The sequence below is a fragment of the Oncorhynchus masou genome, chromosome 2 (assembly GCF_036934945.1).
Source record: "Oncorhynchus masou masou isolate Uvic2021 chromosome 2, UVic_Omas_1.1, whole genome shotgun sequence".
NCBI lineage: Eukaryota > Metazoa > Chordata > Actinopteri > Salmoniformes > Salmonidae > Oncorhynchus > Oncorhynchus masou.
In genome coordinates this window covers 25,314,559-25,342,263 of record NC_088213.1, presented here as the reverse complement: position 1 = coordinate 25,342,263, position 27,705 = coordinate 25,314,559, and the positions used below count along the sequence as shown (strand labels likewise).

At 41.5% G+C, this 27,705-nt stretch overlaps 4 protein-coding genes across 7 annotated transcripts in view; 2 read left to right on the top strand and 2 right to left on the bottom strand.

Annotated features, from left to right (window-relative positions):
• Positions 1-10,869, bottom strand: part of LOC135557437 (transcription initiation factor TFIID subunit 4-like) — a 127,297-nt gene extending 116,428 nt beyond the window's left edge. Inside the window, 3 exon segments of the mRNA XM_064990698.1 lie at positions 3,428-3,588; positions 9,531-9,584; positions 9,587-10,869. Of these exon segments, the coding sequence (XP_064846770.1) occupies positions 3,428-3,588; positions 9,531-9,584; positions 9,587-10,853 (1,482 nt within the window). The 5' untranslated portion in view covers positions 10,854-10,869.
• A 2,919-nt stretch (positions 10,870-13,788) lies between these two features.
• Positions 13,789-21,030, top strand: LOC135557411 (protein LSM14 homolog A-like). 2 transcript variants are annotated; one of them, XM_064990657.1, is made up of 9 exons: positions 13,789-14,087; positions 14,545-14,708; positions 14,827-14,974; positions 16,426-16,605; positions 16,810-16,884; positions 17,078-17,257; positions 17,417-17,585; positions 17,727-18,006; positions 18,225-21,030. In XM_064990657.1, the coding sequence occupies exons 1-9, from the start codon at positions 13,967-13,969 to the stop codon at positions 18,243-18,245; spliced, it is 1,338 nt and encodes a 445-aa protein (XP_064846729.1). In that variant the 5' UTR covers positions 13,789-13,966; the 3' UTR covers positions 18,246-21,030. The 2 variants fall into 2 exon arrangements, with proteins under 2 accessions (XP_064846729.1, XP_064846720.1); XM_064990648.1 differs by having other exon boundaries at positions 18,222-21,030.
• A 2,082-nt stretch (positions 21,031-23,112) lies between these two features.
• On the top strand, positions 23,113-24,437 carry ss18l2 (ss18, like 2). The gene is made up of 4 exons (XM_064990710.1): positions 23,113-23,296; positions 23,489-23,565; positions 24,105-24,185; positions 24,306-24,437. Exons 1-4 carry the CDS (start codon positions 23,228-23,230, stop codon positions 24,334-24,336), a joined length of 258 nt encoding a protein of 85 aa, XP_064846782.1. The 5' UTR covers positions 23,113-23,227; the 3' UTR covers positions 24,337-24,437.
• A 310-nt stretch (positions 24,438-24,747) lies between these two features.
• The window catches only part of LOC135557418 (granule associated Rac and RHOG effector protein 1-like), a 46,080-nt gene continuing 43,122 nt past the window's right edge, over positions 24,748-27,705 (bottom strand). For all 3 annotated transcript variants that reach the window (XM_064990671.1, XM_064990685.1, XM_064990679.1), the window contains 4 exons: positions 27,514-27,679; positions 27,061-27,198; positions 26,841-26,919; positions 24,748-26,644 (listed from right to left, as the gene is read on the bottom strand). In XM_064990671.1, the coding sequence (XP_064846743.1) occupies positions 26,327-26,644; positions 26,841-26,919; positions 27,061-27,198; positions 27,514-27,679 (701 nt within the window). In that variant the 3' untranslated portion in view covers positions 24,748-26,326. The remainder of the gene's footprint in view (positions 26,645-26,840; positions 26,920-27,060; positions 27,199-27,513; positions 27,680-27,705) is intronic.

Sequence of the window (27,705 nt, the reverse complement as noted above, 5' to 3'; positions counted from 1 at the left end):
CACTAATATACTATCAGTGACAGTTTTGAACTTTCGATTCACTCTGAGCCTAAATCACTTTCACAACCAACTCTGCAATAACTTGTTACAGTGTTTATCTCAGGATGAACCGGTAGGAAGAAGGGTAACAAGTTCAGCAACTCAAAGATAACCGTCTTAATTTCTACGGCTCATGTGAAAGTAATTATATGCCAAGTCTGAGCATACTGGTACCATAGTGTCTTGAGTTGTCCTCCAGTAACAAACACGTACTTAGGTTACTACAATGCAATTACCATTTTACCTTGTAATTCTCATATATATTTTATAATGCTATTATTTTTCAAATGAGTAACAATCCATTGACTTGCAATCACACAGAAATAGAGGCTAAATACAGGTACAATGACACACAATGGTAATTAAAGGTATTGCAATGCTCTTTTGTTCAACTGAATTGTGCATGTCAAGGAAATGCTGCCCCCTGGTGAAATTTATATGTTATTGCCTGCAGGTACCAGACAGGATATCTCATATTGGCTAACTGCAAGCGTTTAAAAGCAATCACTATTTTACTTCCTCTGCCTGCTATTCGGTGGAGAGGGTGTGTGGTCCAAGTCTGGGTTTAAGTGTCTAATTTCCAAGCTTAAAAGGATAAACATTCACAAGCAACAAACAAGCTTTAGAAGCTTCTGATAGGCTAATTGACATAATTTGAGTCAATCGGAAGTGTACCTGTGGATGTATTCAAGGCCTACCTTCATACTCAGTGCCTCTTTGCTTGACATCATGGGAAAATCTAAAGAAATCAGCCAAGACCTCAGTGTTGGCTGTGTTCTGTCTCCTAGAGATGAACGTACTGTGGTGCGAAAAGTACAAATCATTCCCAGAACAACAGCAAAGGACCTTGTGAAGATGCTGGAGGAAACAGGTACAAAAGTATCTATATCCACAGTAAAACAAGTCCTTATATTGACATAACCTGAAAGGCCGCTCAGCAAGGAAGAAGCCACTGCTCCAAAACCTGCCATAAAAAAAGCCAGGCTGCGGTTTGCAACTGCACATGGGGACAAAGATCGTACTTTTTGGAGAAATGTCCTCTGGTCTGATGAAACAAAAATAGAACTGTTTGGCCATAATGACCATTGTTATGTTTGGAGGAAAAGGGGGATGCTTGCAAGCTGAAGAACACCATCCCAACCGGGAAGCACGGGGGTGGCAGCATCATGTTGTGGGGGTGCTTTGCTGCAGGAGGGACAGGTGCATGATGGCATCATGAGGTAGGAAAATTATGTGGATATATTGAAGCAACATCTCAAGACATCAGTCAGGAAGTTGAAGCTTGGTCGCAAAGGACCCCAAGCAGACTTCCAAAGTTGTGGCAAAATGGCTTAAGGACAACAAAGTCAACGTATTGGAGTGGCCATCACAAAGCTCTGACCTCAATCCTATAGAGAATTTGTGGGCAGAACTGAAAAAGCGTGTTCGAGCAAGGAGGCCTACAAACCTGACTCAGTTACACCAGCTCTGACAGGAGGAATGGGCCAAAGTTGCTGCTTCGTTGTTCATTTGCTCAGTTGTTTCATTCTCAACCAGAATTTCATCATACATGCCAAGCAGGAAGTTTTAGCTCAGTCGGGAGCCCAGGTCTGTCGGGAGGAATGGGACAAATTTAACACAACTTATTGTGGGAAGCTTGTGGAAGGTTACCCGAAACGTCTGACCCAAGTTAAACAATTTAAAGGCAATGCTACCAAATACTAATTGAGTGTATGCAAACTTCTGAACCACTGGGAAGGTGATGAAATAAATAAAATCTTAAATAAATCATTCTCTCCACAATTATTCTGACACCCCCTCATAACTGGTGGTGCACATGGAGCCTATAGCCTGTTTTAGAGAAATATCCTTGAATATTGTAAGAGATTTAATTGTCTGTTTATATGCCCCCTTTATTTATTCTATGGTTCTGACTTGGTGTATGAAACTGTAAGAAGGGCCTATGTTCTGAATTCTGTCGCTGTACATTTCAAAAGTGCTGAACAAATAGATATATTGACTATGTGCTTCTTAGCTCGCTCTTTAATGTCTTAATCAAAAGGACGGACTGCCTCTTATCAGCTCATCATTCCCTTATGCCATAGTTTGTACATCTCAATTTTCAGTAGAAACCACTTTTTTTTTTAGCAAGTCAGACATATGAGCTATGTTTTTTAAAAAGGCATTAAATGAGGCTGAATTAACTGTTTAGCTGCCAGACAAGGCTCCGCTGATAGCCAAGTGTAGCAGTGGTAAGGATTCACTCCATTGTGCTGAAAAGAAAGCTCTGCTGTTGGGACAGCTTTTTGAAGGCCCTAACAGTTTGTGGGCACCGTTTGTCACCTTTATAGTGCAATTAATGTATTGTTTAGTGTTGTGTAGTGGCTTTGCTGGCATGCAAAAAAATATAAAAGAGTTTGAAAGATTAACATGCTAAAATCGCCACTGCAATTAATAACAAATTCTTATTTTCAATGACGGCCTGGGAACAGTGGGTTAACTGCCTGTTCAAGGGCAGAACGACAGATTTGTACCTTGTCAGCTCGGGGTTTGAACTCGCAACCTTCCGGTTACTAGTCCAACGCTCTAACCACTAGGCTACCCTGCCGCCCCAATAAGCACATTTCTATGAAATATTTACCAGCACATACAATTTTGAAAACAGGAGACCCGGAAGAGTCATTCAAATAAGGTTCTTAATCCAGAGCTACTGCTCTATCAAAATAATACTATATAATTACACATAAAAACACAATACAAATGTTTGTGTCTAAAACAGACCTGTCTGGATAAAAGCTCAATCGGCAAAGACGTGACAAATGCTACATGTCTAAACTGACATAATGTAAGTCATTATATTTTGTTCACTAGTTTCAGATCACAGTTTACACTATACGCATACAAATACAATGTTGTTAATACAGCAATTAGTTACCAGAAGGACATAATGTAAAGTGTAACGACAACCATAAATCTCTTCCAATTGTCTCAGAGGCTTCAGTAATGTAAAGTGAGACTACAGAGAGATAGCTAGGTGGCAGGCTATAACCACTTCATCTCTTTTGATATCCTCAGGGAATGTGTCTGCATACATTTGACAGTCAAATTCTTTACAACTATACCTAATGGTAGAACCTAGCTACCTAAAGCAGCCCAGTGTGTAGATTCGTCTTCTGTGAAATAGATGACCACTTCAACATCCAATGCAATGCAGGCCTTTCCATCATAAGGCATATCAAATGATGGGTTTCCCAAAAGCCAGAGGATATATACATTCAGCAACTGTATTTTTCAATGTAATGAACTAAATCCATATTTTTTAATTAATATATCCCTCTGTGTAACTGATTCACTGAACAACTAAGGGCATGTTACACTGTGGTAGTGACAGTGGGGTAGTAACTCTTACCTGTGGGGTCGTTGCTCTGAAGGTGGCCCCTGCAGTGGTGGTGGCAGTTCGGGGGGAGATGTTGTTCTGGGCCTGGGTCTGGGCTTGGGCCTGTGCCTGGGCAAGGGCCTGCTGTGGGACCATCACCAGCTGACCCATCTCAGTGCGCACCAACACCATTCCTAGAGTGCGACAGAGAAATCACACACAATATACTCAGTCAAAGTCAATATACTGACCTAAAAGGCACCTGGACTGGCTGTCAATGAAATGCACCCATTTCAGTCACATAGTGACCCTAGAAAGTGACTAGAAGACCAGTGACAAGGAGATCACGTTGGATTTATGAAACAGTAGTGTCAATTCTGATGTTCATTCTGATTTCCTAATGCCATGTTCAATCTGCCCATGAGAACAGTACATTCCATTTACATCAGCATCAAATAGAATGAGAAATGATAGAGCTTTTATTACACTGTGTATCTGTTACTGAACATAAATGCCCCATTTCCATAAGCCTCCTCTAGATTAACTCAGAGACTCAGAGAAAATGTAACTATATTATACTACACATTTTCTCACTAATACACAAAAGCTACTTTAATCACTGAACATTTTGGGTAGGCTAATGGGTATGCAATACCAGTAATGTCCAGACACAAGTAGACCCTATGTGACTTACAATATGTGTAGATCTCTGCAGAGGAATAACTGAAACAACAGCATACCACCCTGCATCTCCCAGCTGGTTTGCCTCTGAAGCTAAGCAGGGTTGGTCCTAGTCAGTCCCTGGATGGGATACCAGATAATGTTGGAGGGCTGATAGGAGGCACTTTTTCCTCTGGTCTAAAAAATGCCCCAGGGCAGTGATTTGGGACATGACCCTGAAGTGGGTTCAGAATTTTGGATGGGATGTTAAACAGATGTCCTGACTCCCTGGCTGCGTTTACACAGGGAGCTCCATTCTGAAATGCTTTCCACTAATTGGTATTTTGACCAATCACGTCAGATCCTTTCACATCAAGTTCCTCTAAGGCAAGGTTTCCCAAACTCGGTCCTGGGGCCCCACGGGTGCACATTTTGGTTTTTGCCCTAGCACTACACAGCTGATTCAAATAACCAACTCATCATCAAGCTTTGATCGTTTGAATCAGCTGTGTAGTGCTAGGGCAAAAACCAAAACGAAGGAGGGGTGGGGCGACTTTGGGAAACCTTGCTCTGAAAAATTAACGTGTTCAGATCCTCATAAAGTTATACAGATACACCATTGAGAGCATCTTGTCTGGCTGCATCACCACTTGGTAAGGCAACTGAAAGGCACCCAACTGCAAGGTGCCACAGAGGGTGGTGAGTAAGGCCCTATACATCACTGGGGGCGAGCTGCCATCCAGGACCTCTATTCCAGGCATTGTCAGAGGAAGGCCCAAAAATGTTTCAAAGATTCCAGCCACCCAAGACATTGACTGTTCTCTCTGCTATAGTACCACACAGCAAGCAGTACCAATGCACCAAGTCTGGAAACAACAGGACCCTGAACAGCTTCTATTCCCAAACCATAAGTCTGCTAAATAGCTAATCGAATGGATACTCAGACTATCTGCATTGACCCTTTTAGCACGAACTCTCTTGCACTCTACGCACACACCCTGGACTCTACCCACACACTCATACATACTGTACCTACACCCCAACACACACTACATAATTACTGAATTTAAAATACAGTAGATTCAATTTAGATGTTTTGTTACTGGCCTACACACAATACCCTATAATGTCAAAGTGGAATTATGTTTTTCTAAATGTTTACAAATTAATAAAACATTTAAATCTGAAATGTCTTGAGTCAATAAGTATTCAACCCCTTTGTTACTGGTAAGCCTAAATAAATTCTGGAGTAGAAATGTGCTTAAGAAGTCACATAATAAGTTGCATGGACTCACTCTGTGTTCAATTATAGTGTTCAACATGATTTTTTATGACTACCTCATCTCTGCACCCCATACATACAATTATCTGTAAGGTCCCTCAGTCGAGAAGTGCATTTCAAACACAGATTCAACAACAAAGACCTGGGGGGTTTTCCAATGCCTCGCAAAGAAGGGCACCTTATTGGTAGATATGTAAAGATTTTTAAAAAGGAGACATTGAATATCCCTTTGAGCATGGTGAAGTTACTAACTACCCTTTGGATGATGTATCAATACACCCAGTCACAAAGATACAGGCGTCCTTCCTAACTGAGTTAATGGAGAGGAAGGAAACTGCTCAGGGATTTCACCATGAGGCCAAAGCAGACTTAAAACAGTAAAAGTTGAATGGCTTTTTTCAGGACGAAAAAATAAACAAAAATGAGATAAGCACAAGGAAAATCCTAGAGGAAAACCTGGTTTAGTCTGTTTTCCATCAGACACTGCAAGATTAATTCACAATGCCAAATTTACACTGAAGTTACTTACCAAGAAGACAGTGAATGTTCCCGAGTGACAGTTTTGACTTATCTATTTGAAAGTCTATGGCAAGACCTGAAAATAGTTGTCTAGCAATTGATCAACAGCCAATTTGACAGAGCTTGAAGAATTTCTAAAATAATAATGTGCAAATGTTGCACAATGCAGGTGTGGAAAGCTATTACAGAGACACACCCAGAAAGTCTCACAGCTGTAATCTCTACCAAAGGTGCTTCTACAAAGTATTTCAATTAGATATTTCTGCATTTCATTTTCAATACATTTGCTAAAATTTCTAAAAACATATATTCACGTTGTCATTATGGGGTATGGTGTGTAGATGGGTGAGACGTTTTTTTAAAATCCCATTTGAATTCAGGCTGTAACGCAACAAAATGTGGAATACGTCAAGGGGTGTGAATAGTTTCTGAAGGCATTGAATAGTCACCTCAACTACCTCGTACCCCTGCACACCGACTCGGTATTGGTACTCCCTGTATATAGTAGCAATGTTATGTTTAAACTTTATTTAAACATTATATTCACTGTGTATTCATTCCTCGTGTCAGTATTTGTATTTTTATCTTCAACTTTGTTGTTGGAAAAGACCAGTAAGCATTTCACTGTTAGGCTACACCTGTTGTTTACGAAGCATATGACAAATACAATTTCAGATATTTTTCAGAGCTAATCTGATTAGTCAGCATACAAAAATATCTGAATTAGGCTGCCTGTGTAAACGCCACATCAGTGGTCAGTAAAGATCCCATGGCTCTTATCATAATAGTAGGGGTGTTAACCCCAGTGTCCTGGCTAAATTCCCAATCTGGCCCTCATACCATCATGGCCACCTAATCATCCCCCTCCTCTGTAACTATTCCACAGGTTGTTGCCGTAAATGAGAATGAGTTCTCAGTCAACTTACCTGGGAAAATAAGGGTTGAATAACATAACCAAATAGTCTCTTAAACAGCACTTTGCATGTGATCTGTCCCCTTCACTGTTCTGAGCCTGCCTGAACAGCCTCATAGACAGGTGCTTACTCCTTGCCACCTTCAACTCATAAACAAGAAACCTCAATTGAATCCTCTGAAAGCAGGCAATCAGAACACTAAGTCCTTTAGACACAACCTCAATCTCAGTCATAAAAGTGAGCCTCAAATCATCAGAGCATGACTGTCTCATTGTTTTTAAACGCACACAGCATGGATTCATTCAGACTGTTAATTTAGCGCTTGCAAACACATGGGAGACCTAATCATGCGCCACGCTGAGCACATATGCAGCACTCACAGTGGATTGTCTTCAGGCATGTATTGGTGAGATGAGATGCAATATGGTCTAGCGGTTGAGAAATGCTCATAAACTCATAAATTGCCAGACAGTGATGTGTTCTGGGCCAGGAATTCCCTGCACTCCATGAAACTTCTCTTCTCCATTTAACTGAGATTTGAATGATTCTGCAAATCAGAATATATCATACCAGAGGTATGCATATCCCGCTATTTGTTTATTTTAAATGTGTAACTTTCAGAGTACTATAGGACAGTGGCAAGTCTAATCTCCACTAGAGCTGGGCGATATGGACAAAAATCCATATTGCGATAAATTGCCTGAATTAATGCAATAACAATAATTTAATTATCCTTTAAACTACTACTAGTTTGAACAATTATCCCATTAACAATCACCCATATTAGCAATCTTATTTAATTTCAAACTTCATATTTCTCTCGTATAGGCTACTTATCGTAATGAACAATATCAGCAAAATGCCTGTGATCAGGGTTAGGTGTCGATATTTTTTTAAAGTCCCTATTCTTATTCTCTACTGAGTCAAAGTTTTTGAGCCACATGAAAACATGATCACATACAAAATGCATGAGTAGGCCTATCTGTCTGCTGGGCCAACACAGTGATATTGTTCCTTATGGAACTTGAGTGGCTCTTTCCCGTGCCTCATGCAGCTCATGGTAACAACTTTGAGAGATGAATACCAATTGAGGAGATCATGTCTCGTGTGTTTTTTATGTCCTGCCACTTCATTAAACTTGCCCATTGGCAAAATATGTACATGCTTGTGATGTAAGAAAAGTCATTTGATTGGGTGATATCAAGCAGATGTGGAACTTTCTTAGAACTGGAATGATGCATGCCATTGTGTACTGTGTTCTGTCATATTATCAATGCCATTGAAATATACTGTATATTATATACAGTATACCAGTAGGCATTTTTGTCACCATACCAACTGAGCAGTGAACATTTTGCTCACATGCAGTCTTGGTTGTGATCTTTGTGTTGTTGATAATGGGTGTCATGAATCATGTAATAACTTTATTCAATCTCAGATATGTCTTCAACATTATACAGAATTAACTTAAAATCAATACAGATGTAAAGGAGAAGTTGGGTTTTTCACAACCAAATCTCCATTTTTTTTTAAATGTAAATGATAGGTTATTAGGTTCCAGACAACTTTTTTATGATTTCACGTGTTTGAGAAACTTACCCCAAACAGCAAATAACTTCCTCATCCGTGTTGTGTAATATGGGGGGCCCCCCAAAAAAACATGAACAAAGGCTCCAGAAACAACCAAATACATATTTTTAGAAAAAGCAAAGCTTTCAGTATAGTGACGCAACTCTTTAGATGTTCTACACATTAAATTGTGTCATTCCGAACTTTATACAAAATATTATATTCCCTTTTGCGTGACTCGAGCTGTTTCCCCTATCCAGGTGCTCCATTCTCCATGCTGCTACAGGTTACTGCCAAAATAAAGAAAACACCAACATAAAGCATTTTAATAGCACGTTGGAACACCACAAGCCGCAAAAACAGCTTCAATGTGCCTTGGCATAGATTCTACAAGGGCCTGAAACTTCCTGTGTGTAAGCACCCCATGCTTTCTGTATGCTTTGTATCCATAATTTACTCAAGTGTTTCCTTTATTTTGACGGTTACCTGTAAAATGGAAGGAGAACCTCTCCTTCCATTTCCATTTTACAGGTAACCGTCAAAATAAAGGAAACACTTGAGTGTTTATCCAATACCATTGCAATACCATTGCTCTTCACAAAAAATGTCTATATAAATGTTGTGGATAAAGTTCAGAATGGCACAATTTCATATGCAAAACAACTAAAGACCTGCATCACTATACTGACAAAAAAAGGATGCATCTGTTTTTGGAGCCTTTGTTCGTGTTTTTTCAGGGCCTCTATACTACACAACGAGGATGAGAAGAGGATTTGCTGTTTGGGGCAAGTTTCTAAAAAACGTGAAATCACACAAAAAGGTGTCTTGACCCTTCTATAACATGACATTTAGATCCAAAATAGAGATTTGGTTGTAAAAAAAACCTACTCCTTTAATCTGTACAGAATGTGCAGATTTAAATCTGTATTGACAGGTGTTTTATCAAATGAATGCCACTTTGCCCAAAGCACATTCAGAAGCTGCTGTGTCTTTGGGAATCTTGAGGAAGTGAACAGGGAAATGATGAAGGAACACATCACATGTCCAGGTAATGTTTTACATTAAAGTACACCATTGATGTAATGACAAAGCACAGGGCTCTCAAAAAGACCTGCCCAGTTTCATTGTTTTGATCTGAGCAGATTTTCCCTCTCTCTGATTTGAAGAGAAATTCATCCTCCTAACACCTTACCCGGTGGGATGGTAAATCCAGGTGGCAGTTGAATGGTCGTCTGTGGTTGTTGGGGGGTCTGACAATCAGCTGGGGGGCAACAATTCTTTGAGCTGCTTGGACTCCCGGTTGAAGCAGAGGCTGTGTAGCTGTGGCCACAGACGGAGACCTTACCATTCCAATCGTTGTTGTTTGTCCAACAACATTGACAGCAGGCTTTGCCATGACAAGACTTGCAGTAGAAGTCGCTGCTAGGTTGAAAACAGCAGAGGGAGAGGAAACAGAGTTTATTACGGAATTGACAACCCCTAACGGACTGGACATGGCTATTTTGGACTGCACGGGAGCGTCCGACTTCGCTTCAGAACCCTCTTTTTTGTGGTTCACTTGCGAAGCTGCTGCAGAAGTGATTGGTCCTATCGCGCCTTGTTTAACCAAGGCCGAGACGGTAGTGCCATTTCCATTCTGCGCGATGCTCGCTACAATGTGACTTGGTAGTCTTTGCAAAGCAATAGTAGGAGTCCCCTTATCCAGGGGAATCGCTGATTGAGTTGAGGAAATGCTGGAGCTAGATAAAGTGAAATTCGTCGTATTTACACAAGATGTAACGTCAACGGTCCGACTTGAGTTTGCTGCACTTGCACTGCTAGACACAGAGCTAACGTTATTAATCAACGCATCAGTTCCCGCGGCAGGGGGATTATTCCTTGACGTTACTGCTCCTCCGGTACCGTTCAAACTCTGTATTCCCGCCGATGCACTCCGTAACGATGCAGTTATGCGTTTTCTTGGATGATCGACACTGTCTGTTGAGGTCTGACCTGAAGCCAGAGCGGAACCTCGGCTGGTGGTGGTGCTGCTAATGATACTGCTGTTGACAAGCGGAGAAGTTGTTACACCACCAGATGCAGGTAGTGTTGTGATAGATGATGTTCCATGTGATTGCAAACCGCTCTTGGTAGCGTTTACTCCAGTCCCTGAAGTGGTGGAAGCTTCCTCAAAAGACGGAATAGAACTCAGCGAAGAAGATGTAACAGTTTTCTCTGAGCTAATTTCATTAGAGTTCATCTCCTGGTGCATCCCAGCTTTATGTTGTCCTTCTTGTTGTTGCTGCTGCTGCTGCTGTACTAGTGTAGTAACGTTACCCACTTGGGCTGGTAGCGTTTTCCCTAAGTGATGGTTTGCAGTGACTGTAGTCCCAGCACCTCTGTTTTCCGACTGAGTATTTGCAGGGTTGCTTTGTCCAACAAGTTGTGACTCCAAAGAGCCCACTAAATCGCTCACAGCTTTTTCATCCACCTCGGAAAATAGCATATCTTCCAGCGGGTCGGAGGTGCCCGCCATCTTTGATCATAGATCGCTGTCTAAAAATTGTAAATGAATGAAATGCGCATGCGTGTTACAAGGCATTGTGGGAATTAATCTGACGTCAAAGCACCAATATTGATGTTTTTTTTCTCATTTCATTGCTTAGTAAATGTATTACAAAACAAAATAGTGTAGTAAGGAAATTGTTTAGCACGTTACATTTCAGGACGTAATAAAGTGGGAGTTTTCAGAAACCTCACATTTTATTATGGCAATGAAAATTGGCTTTAGTCTGGGGGTCTTTTTTATTGTTTTATTTTTTTTATTTCACCTTTATTTAACCTGGTAGGCCAGTTGAGAAACAAGTTCTCATTTACAACTGCGACCTGGCCAAGATAAAGCAAAGCAGTGCAACACAAACAACAACACAGAGTTACACATGGAATAAACAAGCGTACAGTCAATAACACAATAGTGTGTGCAAATGAGGTAAGATTAGGGAGGTAATGCAATACATAGGCCATGGTGGCGAAATAATTACAATTTAGCAATTAACACTGGAGTGACAGGTGTGCAGTAGATGAATGTTCAAGTCGAGATACTGGGGTGCAAAGGAGCAAAACATTATAATAATATGGGGATGAGGTAGTTGGATAGGCTATGTACAGGTGCAATGATCTGTGAGCTGCTCTGACAGCTGATGCTTAAAGTTAGTGAGGGAGAAATTAATCTCAGGCTTCAGTGATTCGTTCCAGTCATTGGCAGCAAAGAACTGGAAGGAAAGACAACGAAAGAAGGAATTGGCTTTGGGCGTGACCAGTGAGTTATATCTGCTGGAACGCGTTCTACGGGTGGGTGTTGTTATCGTGACCAGTAAGCTGAGATAAGGCAGAGCTTTACCTAGTATAGACTTATAGATGACCTGGAGCCAGTGGGTCTGGCGACCAATATGTAGCGAAGGCCAGCCGACTAGAGCATAAAGATTGCAGTGGTGGATGGTATAAGGGGCTTTGGTGACAAAACGGTTTGCACTGTGATAGACTGCATCCAGTTAGCTGAGTAGAGTATTAGAACCTATTTTGTAAATGACATCACCCGAAATCAAGGATCGGTAGGATAGTCAGTTTTACGAGGGTATGTTTGGCAGCATGAGTGAAGTATGCTTTGTTGCAAAATAGGAAGCCGATTCTAGATTTAATTTTGGATTGGAGATGCTTAATGTGAGTCTGGCAGGAGAATTTACAGTCCAACTAGACAACTACGTATTTGTAGTTGTCCACATATTCTAAGTCAGAACCGTCCAGAGTAGTGATGCTGGACGGGCAGGCAGGTGCGGGCAGCTATCGGTTGAAGAGCATGTATTTAGTTTTACTTGCATTTAAGAGCAGTTGGAGGCCACGGAAGGAGAGTTGTATGGCATTGAAGCTCGTCTGGAGGTAAGCTAACACAGTGTCCAAAGAAGGGCCAGATGTATACAGAATGGTGTCGTCTTCATAGAGGTGGTTCAGAGAATTACCAGCAGCAAGCGCGACATCATTGATGTATACAGAGAAAATAGTTGGCCCGAGAATTGAACCCTGTGGCACACCCATAGAGACTGCCAGAAGTCCGGACAATAGGCCCTCCGATTTGACACACTGAACTCTGTCTGATAAGTTGTTGGTGAACCAGGCAAGGCAGTCATTTAAGAAACCAAGGCTGTTGAGTCTGCCGATAAGAATGTGGTGATAGACAGAGTCGAAAGCCTTGGCCAGGTCGATGAATATGGCTGCACAGTATTGTCTTTTATCGATGGCAGTTATGATATCGTTTAGGACCTTGAGCGTGGCTGAGGTGCACCCATGACTAGCTCGGAAACCAGATTGCATAGCGGAGAAGGTACGTGGAATTCAAAATGGTTGGTGATCTGTTTGTTAACTTGGCTTTCGAAGACCTTAGAAAGGCAGGGTAGGTCTGTAGCAGTTTGGGTCTAGAGTGTCTACCACTTTGAAGAGCGGGATAACCGCGGCAGCTTTTCAAACTTTGGGGATCTCAGACGATACGAAAGAGAGGTTGAACAGGCTAGTAATAGGGGCTGCTACAATTTCGGCAGATACTTTTAGAAAGAGAGATTCCAGATTGTCTATCCCAGCTGATTTGTAGGGGTCCAGATTTTGCAACTCTTTCAGAACATCAGCTATCTGGATTTGGGTGAAGGAGAAATGGGGAGGCTTGGGCAAGTTGCTGTGGGGGGTGCAGGGCTGTTGACCGTGGTAGGGTTAGCCAGGTGGAAAGCATGGCCAGCTGTCGAAAAATGCTTATTGAAATTCTTAATTATCCTGGATTTATCAGTGGTTACAGTGTTTCCTAGCCTCAGTGCAGTGGGCAGCTGGGAGGAGGTGCTCTTATTCTCCATGGACTTCACATCAAATATAGAGTAGCACATGATCCCTAGGACATATTCTATTTGTTGTCAAAGAGATTTTATTTTGACACTTGCCACAGACACAACTGGAAATATTTAGTAGACCAAATAACTGAATGTGTCAATGATCTCTTCCATCAACATGTCCCCACCAGTCAAGGTTTGTTGCTGCGGCTAGCTGTCTGGAACTGCTGGAAGGACATTTTGTTAGATGAAGAAGATTGCAACTGCACCCTAGTCTTTATTGCAGATTGCAGTAAAATAAATGATACATTGTGGAAATTGCTTAATTAAACAAACGTTGTCTTTTTATGTATTTTTGTGCATAAGGGATGGGCGAGAGAGTTGGGCAATAAGATATCCAGTGGCAGCAATGAAAAATGTACATAAACTCTAGTTGGCAGTCTCAGATCTAGGATCAGTTTCTCTCTCCCAATCCCAGAAAGTATCCAGTAGGGCGAGAAACACAAAACTAACCTTAGACCAGTAATCTTTGAAAGCATGATCCCGTGAAAACTCGCGATATTTACGGTATACAGAGAGGATTTCCCACCATTCTATGCGGTGAGGCAAGGCATCATATGAAAACGGCCATGTCGTGGTGCTAGCAAATTGGTGGAAGAACGAACGGGCAATATTCTTTGTTAGAAGTGTACAAACAGGACTAAATAAAATAGCTAGTTACTTGCCATATACTTTTGTAATATATATTTATTTTCCACACTCAAAGAAAAAGGAAGACGGTATGAGTGGAGGGACGCCCTACATCGGGAGTAAAATTAGCCTAATCTCGAAGGCCGAGATTCGTTATGAAGGAATTTTATACACAATTGACACCGAAAATTCGACTGTTGCTCTCGCCAAAGGTAAGTTAAAACGTATACCTTGCAAAGAAATAAGTCGATAAATTGAAAACACCTCACTTTTGTACAAGTAACACAATGCAGGCATTTAGTCTGTCACTGTCAAATTGTTCACAATGCTAGTTAGCATAACTAGTAGTTAGCTTTGTCGAATGCTTAATAATGCTTGTGGCAGGCTAGTTTAAGTTAGCATAGCTAATGTAGCTAGCCCGTTTCACTGTAAACGCCCCGGCCTGTTTCATTCATGCTTTGTTGTTGCATAAATTAGTTGACCGGGTTATCGTTTCAGCCAACTTGCATGATTAGTTAGCGGTTAATCTGGTGATGGGAAATCAGATCCTGCACGGCGTTTCATTTTGTTAATACTAGACTACAATGAATAGCGGATTATCTGGCAGACAATCAATGATAGTGACACTGTTGTAATCTGTCTCTGTCTGGTATTTGTTTATCCAAACAGTCCGCTCCTTTGGCACTGAGGACCGCCCTACTGACAGGCCAATTCCACCACGAGATGAAGTCTTTGAGTACATCATCTTCAGAGGGAGTGATATCAAGGACCTGACTGTTTGCGAGCCACCGAAAGCCACCAGCTCCCTGCCTCAGGACCCTGCCATTGTTCAAGTAAGCAGGACATTGCTTTAGTCAATGATGATGATTCATTTGTGAATGTATTTGCTTTTTTATGTATTTAATAATAGTTCTGAATGTGGTTGTTCAACATTTTGTTTTACTTCCCCAGTCCTCTATTGGATCCACCAATGCTCCACCCCCATCATTCCAGTCTGTGGGCTCATATGCACCCTTTAGCAGCAGGGCTCCTGTTCCCCCTTACAGCCAGTTTAACCCAAGCCCCCTGGTGTCCCAGCAGTTTGGAGTTGTTGGTGGAGGTTGGTACATTCATCTTGTTGCTTCGCCATTCTATCATCTCTGAAATGAAGAATGATCTTGAAAGGGGCGGTAGGGTAGCCTAGTGGTTAGAGCATTGGACTAGTAACCGGAAGGTTGCGAGTTCAAACCCCCGAGCTGACAAGGTACAAATCTGTCGTTCTGCCCCTGAACAGGCAGTTAACCCACTGTTCCCAGGCCGTCATTGAAAATAAGAATTTGTTCTTAACTGACTTGCCTGGTTAAATAAAGGTTTAAAAAAAAAAAAAAAAAGCTCTTGTATTGTCAGTGTGTACTGCAATGCTGTTGGAACTAGTACTTTTTTTCTTTAGCATATCTGCTTCTCAATATCATACAATTTTATGTGGTATGTTGCTTGCAGTTAACATCAGTGGAGCGCTGCACTTCTTGCATTATTATAATCACATCCCTAGCCTTTGATCACTCAGTTCCATTACAGTACACAAGTAATTGGATGATGGTGTCTTCTGTATGGGGGAGTTTTTGTTAAGAAACCCAACACTCTGTCTGAACATTAGTATGCATCACTTGCTGTACAGTTTTGGAAGCATAAGGGTCTTTCATATCAGAGAGAAATTATTAAAGATAAGGTTACATTTATAGGGTTAGTGCTCCCATACGGCCATATCTCCATGTTACAGCGAGTGTTTACGGAAGACAGAGGAACCACCTGTGCAAATTGGCTATCTAGCATGCTCCAAACACCTGTGTGTAACTGAAGGCTGCCAGAAATGTGTCACTGAAAAATACTGTTGGCTTCAACTGTGATAAAGCTGGTTAAAACAGCAAGTGTGTATTTTGCAGTTGTGAATTTTTTTTTGAAGGTGAAGTGCTTTGTTTCTAGAACTGTATCGCAGTTTAGAATACATTCATGTTTAAGTTGCATTGCGTGCAGTAGTGCTAGAGGCATTACTACAGTCCCGGCTTCATATCCTGGGACTGTGCCACAACCGGCCGTGGTCAGGTGTCCCATAGGACGACGCACAATTGGCCCAGCGTCGTCAGGTTAAGGGGGGGTTTGGCCGGTGGGGCTTTACTTGACTCATCACGCTCTAGCGACTCCTTGTGGCTGGTCAGGTGCCTGCGGGCTGATTCCATATGCCAGTTGAACTGTGTTTCCTCTGACACATTGGTGCGGCTGGCTTCCGGGTTAAGATGGCGAGCGTGGTTAAGTGGGTCAGGTTTTGGAGGAGGCATGTCTCCACCTTCGCCTCTCCCGAGCCCGTTGGGGAGCTGCAGCATTGAGCCAAGATCAAATAATTAGGGAGTAAAAAGGACTCAAATAAAAACTAAAAATGGTTTGTGTGTATGTATGTTGGCTGCTGGAGCCAGTCTTCCTTTGAATATATCATATACGGTCCTTGGACCTTATCGGAGTAATGGTAGGCTCCTTAAGAGTACGTCTTGGGCTAACCCCTGCCTTGTCCTCTAGGTCGCACCAGTCCCCAGCTGGACCCTCTGAGGAAGAGCCCTTCCCTGGAGCAGGCAGTGCAGACCTCCCCCACCACTGCCCCTGCACCAGTGGGACAAAGGAGCCCAGCTGGCCCACCAGTCAGGCCCATCACTACCCCAGGCAACCAGAAGCCCCCAGACATCCTGGAACAGAGGAGGGGTGAGGCTGTAGCCAGGCTTGGCCTGAATGTCTACAATACACTGCTGGCACACAGACTAGTCTATATTGCCTGTTTAGAACAATTGCTTGATCACCTAGCTCTAAGTGAAGCACCTGGCCATATGGCTTTCTAGTTTAGAATGTTGTACTTGACTGATATGCCCAAATAATTGTGAGTTTGGTCCTTTATTTTGTACTATTTAGGCCCTGAGGTTCAGAAAATACCCAGACCAGATTCTGAGCAAGGTGGTGGCGACAACCGGAATAACCGTCAATGCGGTGAGTTGGTTCTCATTAAACTACCAGTGTACTTGTTAACCTGTTAAAACTCTCGCCCTAGCTTCTGTTGTATACTGCTTTACTGGTATTAATGTGTCCATGTTTTTCTGTCAAGATTTATTTTAATCCATGTAGATCTTATCATCTAAACGCTGCTTTGTTGTTGTCGGGCTCTGCTGTCCTGTCTTCCCAGCCGGTGGTCCTCCCCCTCAGCGCCGTGGTCGTGGAGGTGGTCACCGTGGAAGAGGCCGCTTCAACCCACACAGGGACGGTCCCATGAAATTTGATCAGGACTTTGACTTTGAGACTGCCAACGCTCAGTTCAACAAGGAGGAGATTGAAAAAGAGTTTCAGAACAAACTCAAACTGAAAGGTACTATTTGTAATTATTATGGCATGTTCCATGCAGCGGTTATGTCATGGCCTAGCCTGGGTTCCTACCTGAAATCCCAGGCTGCCACTGTTTTAGCCACTCTTAGCTTAATCCAAATTTATGAAGAAAATTGTTTACCCCCTTTTAATTGTCTAACAGATGACAGGCCTGATAAAGCAGAGAAGGCTCTTAATGGAGATAAGGCAGATTCTGGAGTGGAGACACAGAACAGTGAAGGCAATGCTGAGGAAGAAGAACCTGTGGTGGCCAGCGTTTACTACGACAAAACTAAGTCCTTCTTTGACAATATTTCTTCTGATGATACAAGGCATGTCCCTTTTGCTCTCTTGACCAATTTTTGTATTTTTATTTATGTGCTTTGTGGTATTGATAGTCTCATACTAATGGAAATCCAAAGCATGTCGGTAGGTTCGTCTTTGGCATTAAAGGTCTCATTTTGTATTTACAGGAAAGCAGCTGAGCGATCTGGAGGTTCAGGATTCCCAAGGAGGCAGACTTGGGCTGAGGAGAGGAGGATGAATTCGGAGACCTTTGGCATCCCACTGAGGCACAACCGAGGCCGGGGAGGCTTCAGAGGAAGTCGTGGCGGCATGGGCTTCCGTGGGGGCAGAGGGCGCGCCATGAGCAGAGGTTCCTTTGGACCCCCCCGTGGGGCCCCACCCGGCTTCAGGGGAGGATTCCGAGGAGGCAGCAGAGGTGGCCGGGAGTTCGTTGAATATGAATACAGGGTAAATCATTCCTTACCATTTGGTTTACACCACAAAATTGTTGGTGAATTTTATTATTCAAAAGTTAAATGTACATGTGCACACACAACAAAGGACAAGACAACCTAACATCGCACTTATGATGCAAGTGAAGTTCCATATGATGCAAGTCTTTGTCTCCATATTAAAGGCTGGTTGTGTGTTCACAAGTCTAAACATGTTTTGCTTTATTCCAGAAGGATAACAAAGTGGCCGCGTAGTGCACCAGAAAGACGGATCCACCAAGAATTGTAGCCCTTCATGGTCCAGAAATATTTGTACAAAATAATGAAGACATACTCTGTAAACTTGCCACCAGCACTGGGGTTGACTGCTTGATTTCAACGGGTGTGAATGCAGCATCTTTACAAATGTCTTTTTTTTTTTCTCTCTGAAAAATACAACAAAGGAATATGTGCTTTTGAAAATTTGAGTGTGGTTTGATATTATCCAGTAATCAGAGTGACAAGAACTTGTGTAAATACTGTACTGCAGTGGAATTATTCAGTATTTTTGCATCTATTTGAGTTTCTTACTAAAATTGTATTTGATAATGTTCTGTTGTGTAAAGATGTATGCAGAAGAACGCTGATACTGTGAGTACTTTGATCCCTGAAAATAGCTTTATTTTTTGGATATATCCTGCAATGTAACTTAGGAGCACTAAAATGCTACATAGCCTGCTGGGTCACAGTTTTTGTTTTTTATATTCTAGTCTATCTCAGTAGCCATTTATCCCGTGTTTTGAAGTTCTGCTGTACTTTGCCAAGTTTCTTAGTCAGAGAAACTCTTGTGGTGTTCCTGCTAAAAGTCTAAAATGTAAATGGGGTACATCAAGTAGATAAGTGGTTTAAATCATAGGCTCACTTTTTTGTAGAGATCCTACCTTCAAATTAAGGTTGTCAGTTCACACCTTTAACATAAGCTATTTATACAAGATTGGAGTAGGTCAGACATCCTGAAAACACTTTGTATTATGGAACATTTTCAGTAATCGGGATCATTCGTTTTATAATCATACTGAAGGAATGTATTTTCTACTGCATCACGCTGTTATTTCTGCCCCAAAGATATTGTGTGGTTGCTACTTAACTTCTGGTTTTAGAAATGCATATGAAATGAATTTATTCAGAGCTGTAGAAGTTTTCTCTACCCCCTCTAATAATGCTCAGTGTATCCCAACATCCGCTAATGCTGGTTGCCAACTACAGGTCGTGTTGGAAAGGACTGCTGTCTGTGATTCAGTGATGGCGTGCGATGCACATATTTGCTCTGGCATATTTTTGTTAAATGTAGTGTTGGTGACTATTGCTCTTTATTGTAGTCAAGGGAGTCTTTTCTGCAAAAATCATGACTGAACTTGGAGCATCAGTCATGAGACATGTCTATCTAGCCTTCTCCATCTCCCCAGTGCTTGAATATGAATTGAATTAACTGCCATGTTTTAACTAGCTGCTTAACAAGTGTCTATGGAGTTAAGTCATTGTTGACCTCTAAATGTTTGCCCTGCAAGAGAAGATGGCTGGTTCTGACTTAGACTGCTGTGTAAGCAGATTGGTCTTGTCTGCAGTATGGAATGGGACTGGGAGCATTTCAAAACAATTTGCAGTTCAAGTGTTACTGATGTTAACATACATTTTTCTAGCAGACTCTTTCTTTACTTGATGGTCTATTGGCATGCTTGCCCTTGTATTGTGTTGCATCTAAAACAACAATCTGGTGTTCTCAACTATAAACTGAAAGATGCTGTTTTTTTGTTTTTCAGTCCCCCTAATGCAACTTTAGTGAAAAATGGTCTCATTCACCAGCTGTATGGACTGCGTAGTAGCGTTGCACAGAAGTGATTCTCATGCAAGCTTGTTCTGAAAAAAGAAATTGAGAACTGCCCATCTATTTGTTGAAGTGACAAAATATGTTGGAGAGTAAGGGCTGTATAACATAGGAAGAATCTTCATATTCAGCAATAATATTCTGCACGGGTTGGGTATCGATTTATTTTGTTTAAGTCCAACCACTAAGTTTACATGAGGTTGAAGGAAACAAATGAAATTCACTTGTTGGAAGAAGTTCGATACAAGAAAAAGTAGTGTAGTTACTCCAGGCCTTAAAACCAATCTACTAAGCTTCTGGAAGAATTCCTAGTGATCAAATTCCAGCATTTGTAATAAACCGCATCGGTGCTCTAAGCTTGCTATATTTGTCCCTTTCGCCATGCTTGGGGAAGTCTATTGAGCACTGTCTATTGTCTAGTGCTAGCAGTTTGGAGGATTATCCATAAAATCACACCTCTGGAAAAGATTCAGACTTTTTTATGGGATATTTACATTTTACGTATAAGATACAGGGATGTGAACTGGATGTTTAAACCAGCAGAGAATGGGGTTGGATTGTTTCAGATATTCTCACTTTTTGTCAGTATGTTTGGGAGTGAAGGAGGGGGGTTATGTATTTAAATTAACCTACAGTATGATGACTATGTAACATGTACTATTTGAAAACACTACAAAATAAACCTGATCTAGATCATAAAAAAATGTTGGGCAACTAGGGCAATATATCCTGTAGTTCATAAATGTGCAGATTTACTGAATTGTTGTACAGATTGATAATACAGAGCAATGCATGGCAGCCTTAGCCTTGTAGGAATCAACCTGATCTTTGAGCTTGCGAGATCAAGATGGCTTGTACGAGGCTATGGCAGCTTTGCCTTGTGATAAAACACAAAATAGTGACTCCGAACAAGGATTATACACATGAGCCTGGGCAGTTGCAATAACCACATCGGTATCAGGTCCAGAGCTAATTTGAGATTTCAAATGGTGCATATTACCTACATATTACTGTAGCGTTTTGACTACATGAGTTACTCCTTCCGACCTCTGGAATTATAAAGCCAGATATTGTTTCTAAATAAAGCAGTTGAACAGCATGGTGTACTTCAATTGGGCCGCCCTATGCAGATAGGTTTTTACTCCAGATAAAAAATAAACAATTGTTCAATAACCATTTCCTTGTTTTTATTATATTGATAGTCAAGAGTTGCCCTCCAAGAATTGTGGACACTGCATGTTCTACACTACTCAGTTCATATATCTTTCAAGATTTTAGGAGAAATGTAATTATTGCCTTCTACCAAACCTTCCATGCTCATAGCATTTTTGTATGTCCATGTTTTATAATTACTCTTTAGGGCTCTGACTTCAGTTCCTATTTGAAATATGTTTATGGTCTTTTCTAGAGAAGGGGGAACATGTATATGTAGTTTGGAAATCTATTTGAGTTATTTTTATAGACATGCTCCTGTGGAAAGCATTGGGTTGAGTTTTTCTGAAGTTTCAGTAGTTTGTTTACAAACATTAGATTTTGACATGCGCACTAGCACGGGCCATGACTGTTTTTTTTTCACTTCACTCCCTAGCTACTTCTCATCCTACTCCTTTCCAAAACAACTGGATAGATGAAAGCGATATAGCGGAAGCTATGTGCCCAAGAACACTAAGGTAACCTGCCTAAATGACTACCGGCCCGTAGCACTCACGTCTGTAGCCATGAAGTGCTTCGAAAGGCTCGTCATGGCTCACATCAACACCATTAACCCAGGAAACCTAGACCCACTCCAATTTGCATAGCGCCCCAACAGATCCACAGATGACGCTATCTCTATTGCACTCCACACTGCCTTTTCCCACCTAAACAAAAGAAACCTATGTGAGAATGCTATTCATTGACTACAGCTCAGTGTTCAACACCATAGTTCCTTCAAAGCTCATCAATAAGCTAATGGCCCTTGGACTAAACACCTCCCTCTGCAACTGGACTTCCTGACGGGCCACACCCATGTGGTAAGGATAGGTAACAACACATCTGCTACGCTGATCCTCAACACAGGAGCCCCTCCTGTACTCCTTGTTCACTCATGACTGCATGGCCAGGCATGACTCCAACACATTACGTTTGCCGATGACACAACAAGACAGCCTATAGGGAGGTCAGAGACCTGGCCGTGTGGTGCGAGGACAACAACCTCTCCCTCAATGTGATCAAGACTAAGGAGATGATTGTGGACTACAGGAAAAAGAGGACCAAGAGCTTCAAGTTCCTTGGTGTCTACATCCCCAACAAACTAACATGGTCCAAGCACACCAAGACAGTTGTGAAGACACGACATGACCTACTCCCCGTCAGGAGACTGAAAAGATTTGGCATGGGTCCTCAGATCCTCAAAAGGTTCTACTGCTGCACCATCGAGAGCATCCTGACTGGTTGCATCACTGCCTGGTATGGCAACTTCCTGCCAACCAGGACCTCTATACCAGGTGGTGTCAGAGGAAGGCCCCAAGACTCCAGCCACCCTAGTCATAGACTGTTCTCTATGCAAGCAGTATCGGAGGGCCAAGTCTAGGTCCAAGAGGCTTCTAAACAGCTTCAACCCCCGAGTCATAAGACTCCTGAACACCTAATCAAATGACACCCAGACTATTTACATAGCCCCCCACCCCCTTTAAGCCGCTGCTACTCTCGGTTGTTATCATCTATGCATAGTCACTTTAATAACTCTACCTACATGTACATATTACCTCAACTAAACGGTGCGCCAGCGCATTGACTCTATACCAGTACCCACTGTATACAGTCTCGCTATTGTTATTTTACTACTGCTCTTTAATTACTTGTTACTTTTATTACTTATTCTTATCCGTATTTTTTAAAACTGCATTGTTGGTTAGGGGCTCGTAAGTAAGCATTTCACTGTAAGGTCGACACCTGTTGAATTCGGCGCATGTGACTAATACAATTTGATTTGATCAATTAGCCTATCCACAGGTTAACAGTATCTTCCTAAATCAGGGTAAGGGACGATGGATTGAAATTGAACTGGTACATTTTCGACTAAGAAATAAACGAAAGTCCGTTTGAACTAGTTACCACAGCCGCAAAGTAATGATGGCGATATCGTAAAAATCATAAAAACAAAAATGGACTTTTGGGTCATAATTTAAGGTTTGGGTTAGGTTTAAAATTAGTGGTTAAGAAGATAAATTGTAGAAATGGGCGGGGTTTATGACTTCGTGGCTGTGGTAAGGTGACGACAGAAAATCCCAGGCAGTACGAGCAAAGATGGTGGATGTCCTCTAGCTAGCTAATATTAGACCAGTCGTAGTCACAGCCACTGTCTAACGTTTGTCATTCAATGTAACTCAAAATGTCTGTTGCTTTTGTACCGAAAAGACATAGAGGAAAAGCTCAGATCAACCAAGAAACCATTCAAAGAGTAAGTAACGTTAGCTATCGGTTTGGTTATGTTAATCTGTGTAGCATTTAGCTAGAATGTTTACAACTGTGTCTAGCTCATTAGCTAGCTGTACAGCTGGTTTGTTATTTGGCCTACATTCATACAATGTGGTAGCTTCGGTAAACAAGTTTCCAGCTGTGTTAAAAGTTTTTCATATTTTCCAACTTTCAGTTACTGGACGAAAATGACCAGCTGGTAAGGTGCATCACAGAGTACATGCAGAAAGGACGCGCAATGGAATGTGTACAGTAAGATTAACTTCATCCATATCTATGTGTTATTTCCCCTAGAGTTGGTGATGTCAACCCTTCTCCTGGAGCTATTGGGTTTGCAGGTTTTTAACCAGCTCTATATGAACACACCCGATTCAGAGTGGTGCAGCGTTCTAAGGCACTGCATCTCAGTGCAAGATGTCACTACAGTCCCTGGTTCGAATCCAGGCTGTATCACATCTGGCCGTGATTGGGAGTCCTATAAGGCGGTGTACAATTGGCCCAGCATTGTAAATAAGAATGTGTTCTTAACAGACTTGCTGTTATCTATGCATAGTTACTTTAACCCTACCAACATGCACATCGACTAACCCGTACCCCCGCACATTGACTCAGTAAAATATTTACTTAAAGTAAAAATAGTAACTCTTAACTGCATTGTTGGTTAAGGGCTTGTAAGTAAGCATCTCTGTGACAAATACAATTTGAAGTTCCTGATGAGTAAATAATTATGGTAGGGCTGGCCTCCCTGCTGTGTTTTAACTACCATACTGTAAACAACTTTTCTCCACCAGATATCAACAGATCTTGCACCGCAACATTGTTTACCTGGGAACCATAGCAGACGCCAGCCAAACTTGGCTCCAACCACAAACGTATGTTTTGTCCCTCAATGAAAATGCAACCAGCTACATTCATTGCTTGACCGTTGTTTTAATTGTTTGTCGATGTTAACCAGTGACGGGTTGCAAATTGACTCAGATTCCAATTTTCAGATCCCCACCAATGGAGAGGCACCAACATTGACAGCCCAGAATGGACATAAAGCTATTATACATAATAGGCAATTTCCTCTGAATTGATTCACATCATTTTATTGAAAATAAAATTTGCAATTTTTTTCCTGACCTACTGCTGTAAAGTAACACAAGGTGCATTTAATAATTGAGATTGAGCTTTTGCAGAATATCATCATTACTCCCAGCAAGTCACCACTAGCATTGTGAAGTTTCAAATACACTACTAGGGGTAGTCTTGGACAATGGCTATTATATTAGTTCAGTGGACTTAAGGTAAAAGATGTTATAGCAAAGTTCTGACTTCAAGCCTGCTAGTTAAAACCAGACACCACCAGAGAACTAGATGTACAACAGCCTACTAGGCAGCCTGTCACCTCTCAAAAGGATCATGCATGAAGTCATAGAAAATACCACAATATTCAATTGCTAGTAATTTTTATTCATTTTTGTTGCATTGCTGGTACACTTGAAGATTCAGTTGCCAGCTCAAGAGAACAAGAAGCCAAGCAGTCCCCCTTCATATCTTCTGTCAGGGTAACTTTTTTGTAGATGCCACTAGTAAACCATTTTGACACAGCTAAAAAATGCTAAGGGTTACAGTCCAAGGTCTTTGAAGATGTAAAAAAAAAAAAAGCAAAAGTTTGGGAAATAACACAGACAATGCAACAAACCCTATATTTTGATTGTGCAAAGCACAGAACTATAAAAAGATTTATACAGCAAACATCTCTGTAAACATGGTATGTTAGTTTTCAGAAAACATTGTCATAAATACAGGCAACATTGGCTTCCGCAAACATCACAAAAAGTTAACATTCTGGGCCTTTAAATACAGCCCGTAGCCATAGAAACTGAAGAAACATGGGCAAAAAAAATACCCTACACAATGTTTGTTTATAATGGCATATTTGGTAACCTTTATAGATATGGTGTAGTTAAACTCTGAACTAAAGAAATGAATGTGCCTTCACATCTTGGGGGGGGGGGGGAGAAAGTGTGTTAAGTAATATAGTAATATATACAGTAATTGTAGAACATGTAAGAAAATACAAAAATAAGATTAATACTGTCAATATTTGTACATGAAAATATTGTATTTCAAAGGAACAAACATTAGGTTAGAGTTAGTGTCATTCTGAAGTGAACTGCCAATCAGGGAAAGAAAAGGAAATGAATGCGCTTTTTGATCATAAAGACTTTCCCTAATGCTCTAGGGCTCGTAACTTTAATGATCAATATAATAAACTGACTTCTCTTCAGCACCATTTATCTTCTGAACAACACTTTGGTTGGAAAATAATATTATGGAAGTGCTATTAATACCAACATGGCACATACTTACTGCTATATATCTTTTACTCTTGTCAGTTGTTGAAAAAGTAGTTGTTTTTTTCAATTACACCTCTGCAATGATTATAATATTTATGCTGAGCCTGCTCAAAGCCTCTTAATAAAAAGTAGTAAATTATTATTTATATTTCAACTTCAGTCATTTACAAGCTATGGAACAGTAGATGTTAGCTGTAGTCTGAGTCATCTTACATGAGATTTGGCAGTTACAGCTATGTAGACAGTATACAATTATGGGAAAAACTGGAGTGCCTCGTTTAGAGACCACCCCCTAAAATCTTATCCCTTACACATTTTCAGAAGGAGAAGAAAAGTGGATGATGGCCGTGCATGTTTCAAGCTCGTCTGAGGAAACACAGTATAAACTTTATCAGGCAGACTAACTGCTGCCAGCATGACATGCATTGCTTACAGCTTTTACATGGCAGTTTAGAATGTCTTTTTCAAATAGGGGGTGTATGAAATGGAAAAATACATACAAAATGTTAAGCCAGTATGAACAATGCAATTTTGCCTGAAAACACATACTTAGACTGTTCAATTTAATGGTTATTCCAAAAGGACAACATTACTAATGGTCACAGTGGAACTTGCTTCAGAAATACAGGTATTCTACCATGCCAATGGACTCATTTGTTTGGTCTGTATCAGTACTGGTTAAGGTAAGAGGGCCTGTGCTCATGTTTGATGGGGAAGGATTTAAAGCCCTTGCTGATGGGTTTGTGCTGTTGTTGCTGATGCTGCTGGGTGTAGGGAGAGAAGCCAGAGGAGATCCCGGTAGAGGGAGGGCAGTCACTGGCAGTGGACCACACCGGAGACTGCAACATCTGCATGGAATCACTCCATTGGCTGGAAGGGATGTTCATCTGGTACAGGGAAGAGCTTGGATTGGGCATGGTGTTGTGTTGAGTGTGAGTGGAGTGCTGCCATGGGGCCTTCGGCGGCCAAGTTTTAGTTTTGCTTTCCTGTGGAGTAGAATGGATGGAAATGGGAGTTGATCAATACATGATCTTTAGCAAAAATAAATAAAAGGGTGTAAATGTTAACATTTAAAGATATTCAATATAATCATATATAGAGATGCAGTGAATGATAGAGGCTTCAATTTTCTGGCCCAATTACTGTACTGCCCAGACTCTTAAGTACACACACTTTCCTGACCTGGTTATTATCATCTCCCAAGTGATGGAGGGGAGGAGAGGGAAGGGTACACACCTCCTGCTCACCACAGCTGTGTTTTCTACAGGCAGAAGAGGAGACATGAAGCTCTACAGCACAATATCGATAGTTCACATCATGAACAACAAAACCAGTTGTAGGGAAACCAAAAGAACAGTAATATACTATGGTGTACATTTAATACATGGTGACTCAGTTGTACCTTCTTTGTTTGACGGCTGCAACAAGATCAGGTCCAGAGAACATGGAGAACAGGTTGTCCCCATTGGCTGAGGACGTCTCATCACTGGAGCTGGCAGAGTCTCCCTGATTGGCTGACCAGCTGCTGTGGACCACCTCCCTGTTTCACATAAGTGGCATTCTCAGTCAGAACTACTTGAAACACTATTAACATCTTGTTCTTACCATTCTACAAATCGAACGTCACTAAGAGGCATGTAAGATTGATTGGCATACTTTCTAGAGAGATGTTATATACAAAGAGGTGTGAATAAATTGTACTAGTAGGCATGTGTCATGTGAGATGGAGTGGTGCATAGAGCCTTGAATGAAGTACCCTGTAGTACTTTTGGCAGACTATATAGAGCCCTATGCCATATACAGAGATGTGTGTTTCAATGAGATGTTAGGTGTTGATTGTGATTGGGGAACGTACCCCTCACTGTAGTACTCTGGGTGGGACCAGGTCCTGTGCTGCTCATCAGAGACGGGCCAGTTGCCGCGGGTGTTGCTGGGTCGACGGATGTGCTGCACCTGCCGTTTCTGCTGCATGGCCTGGCTGACTCCGGCAACGTAACGCGCAAACTCAGGGTCAGAGCCAACTGCATATGAAAGAGAGAAAACACAG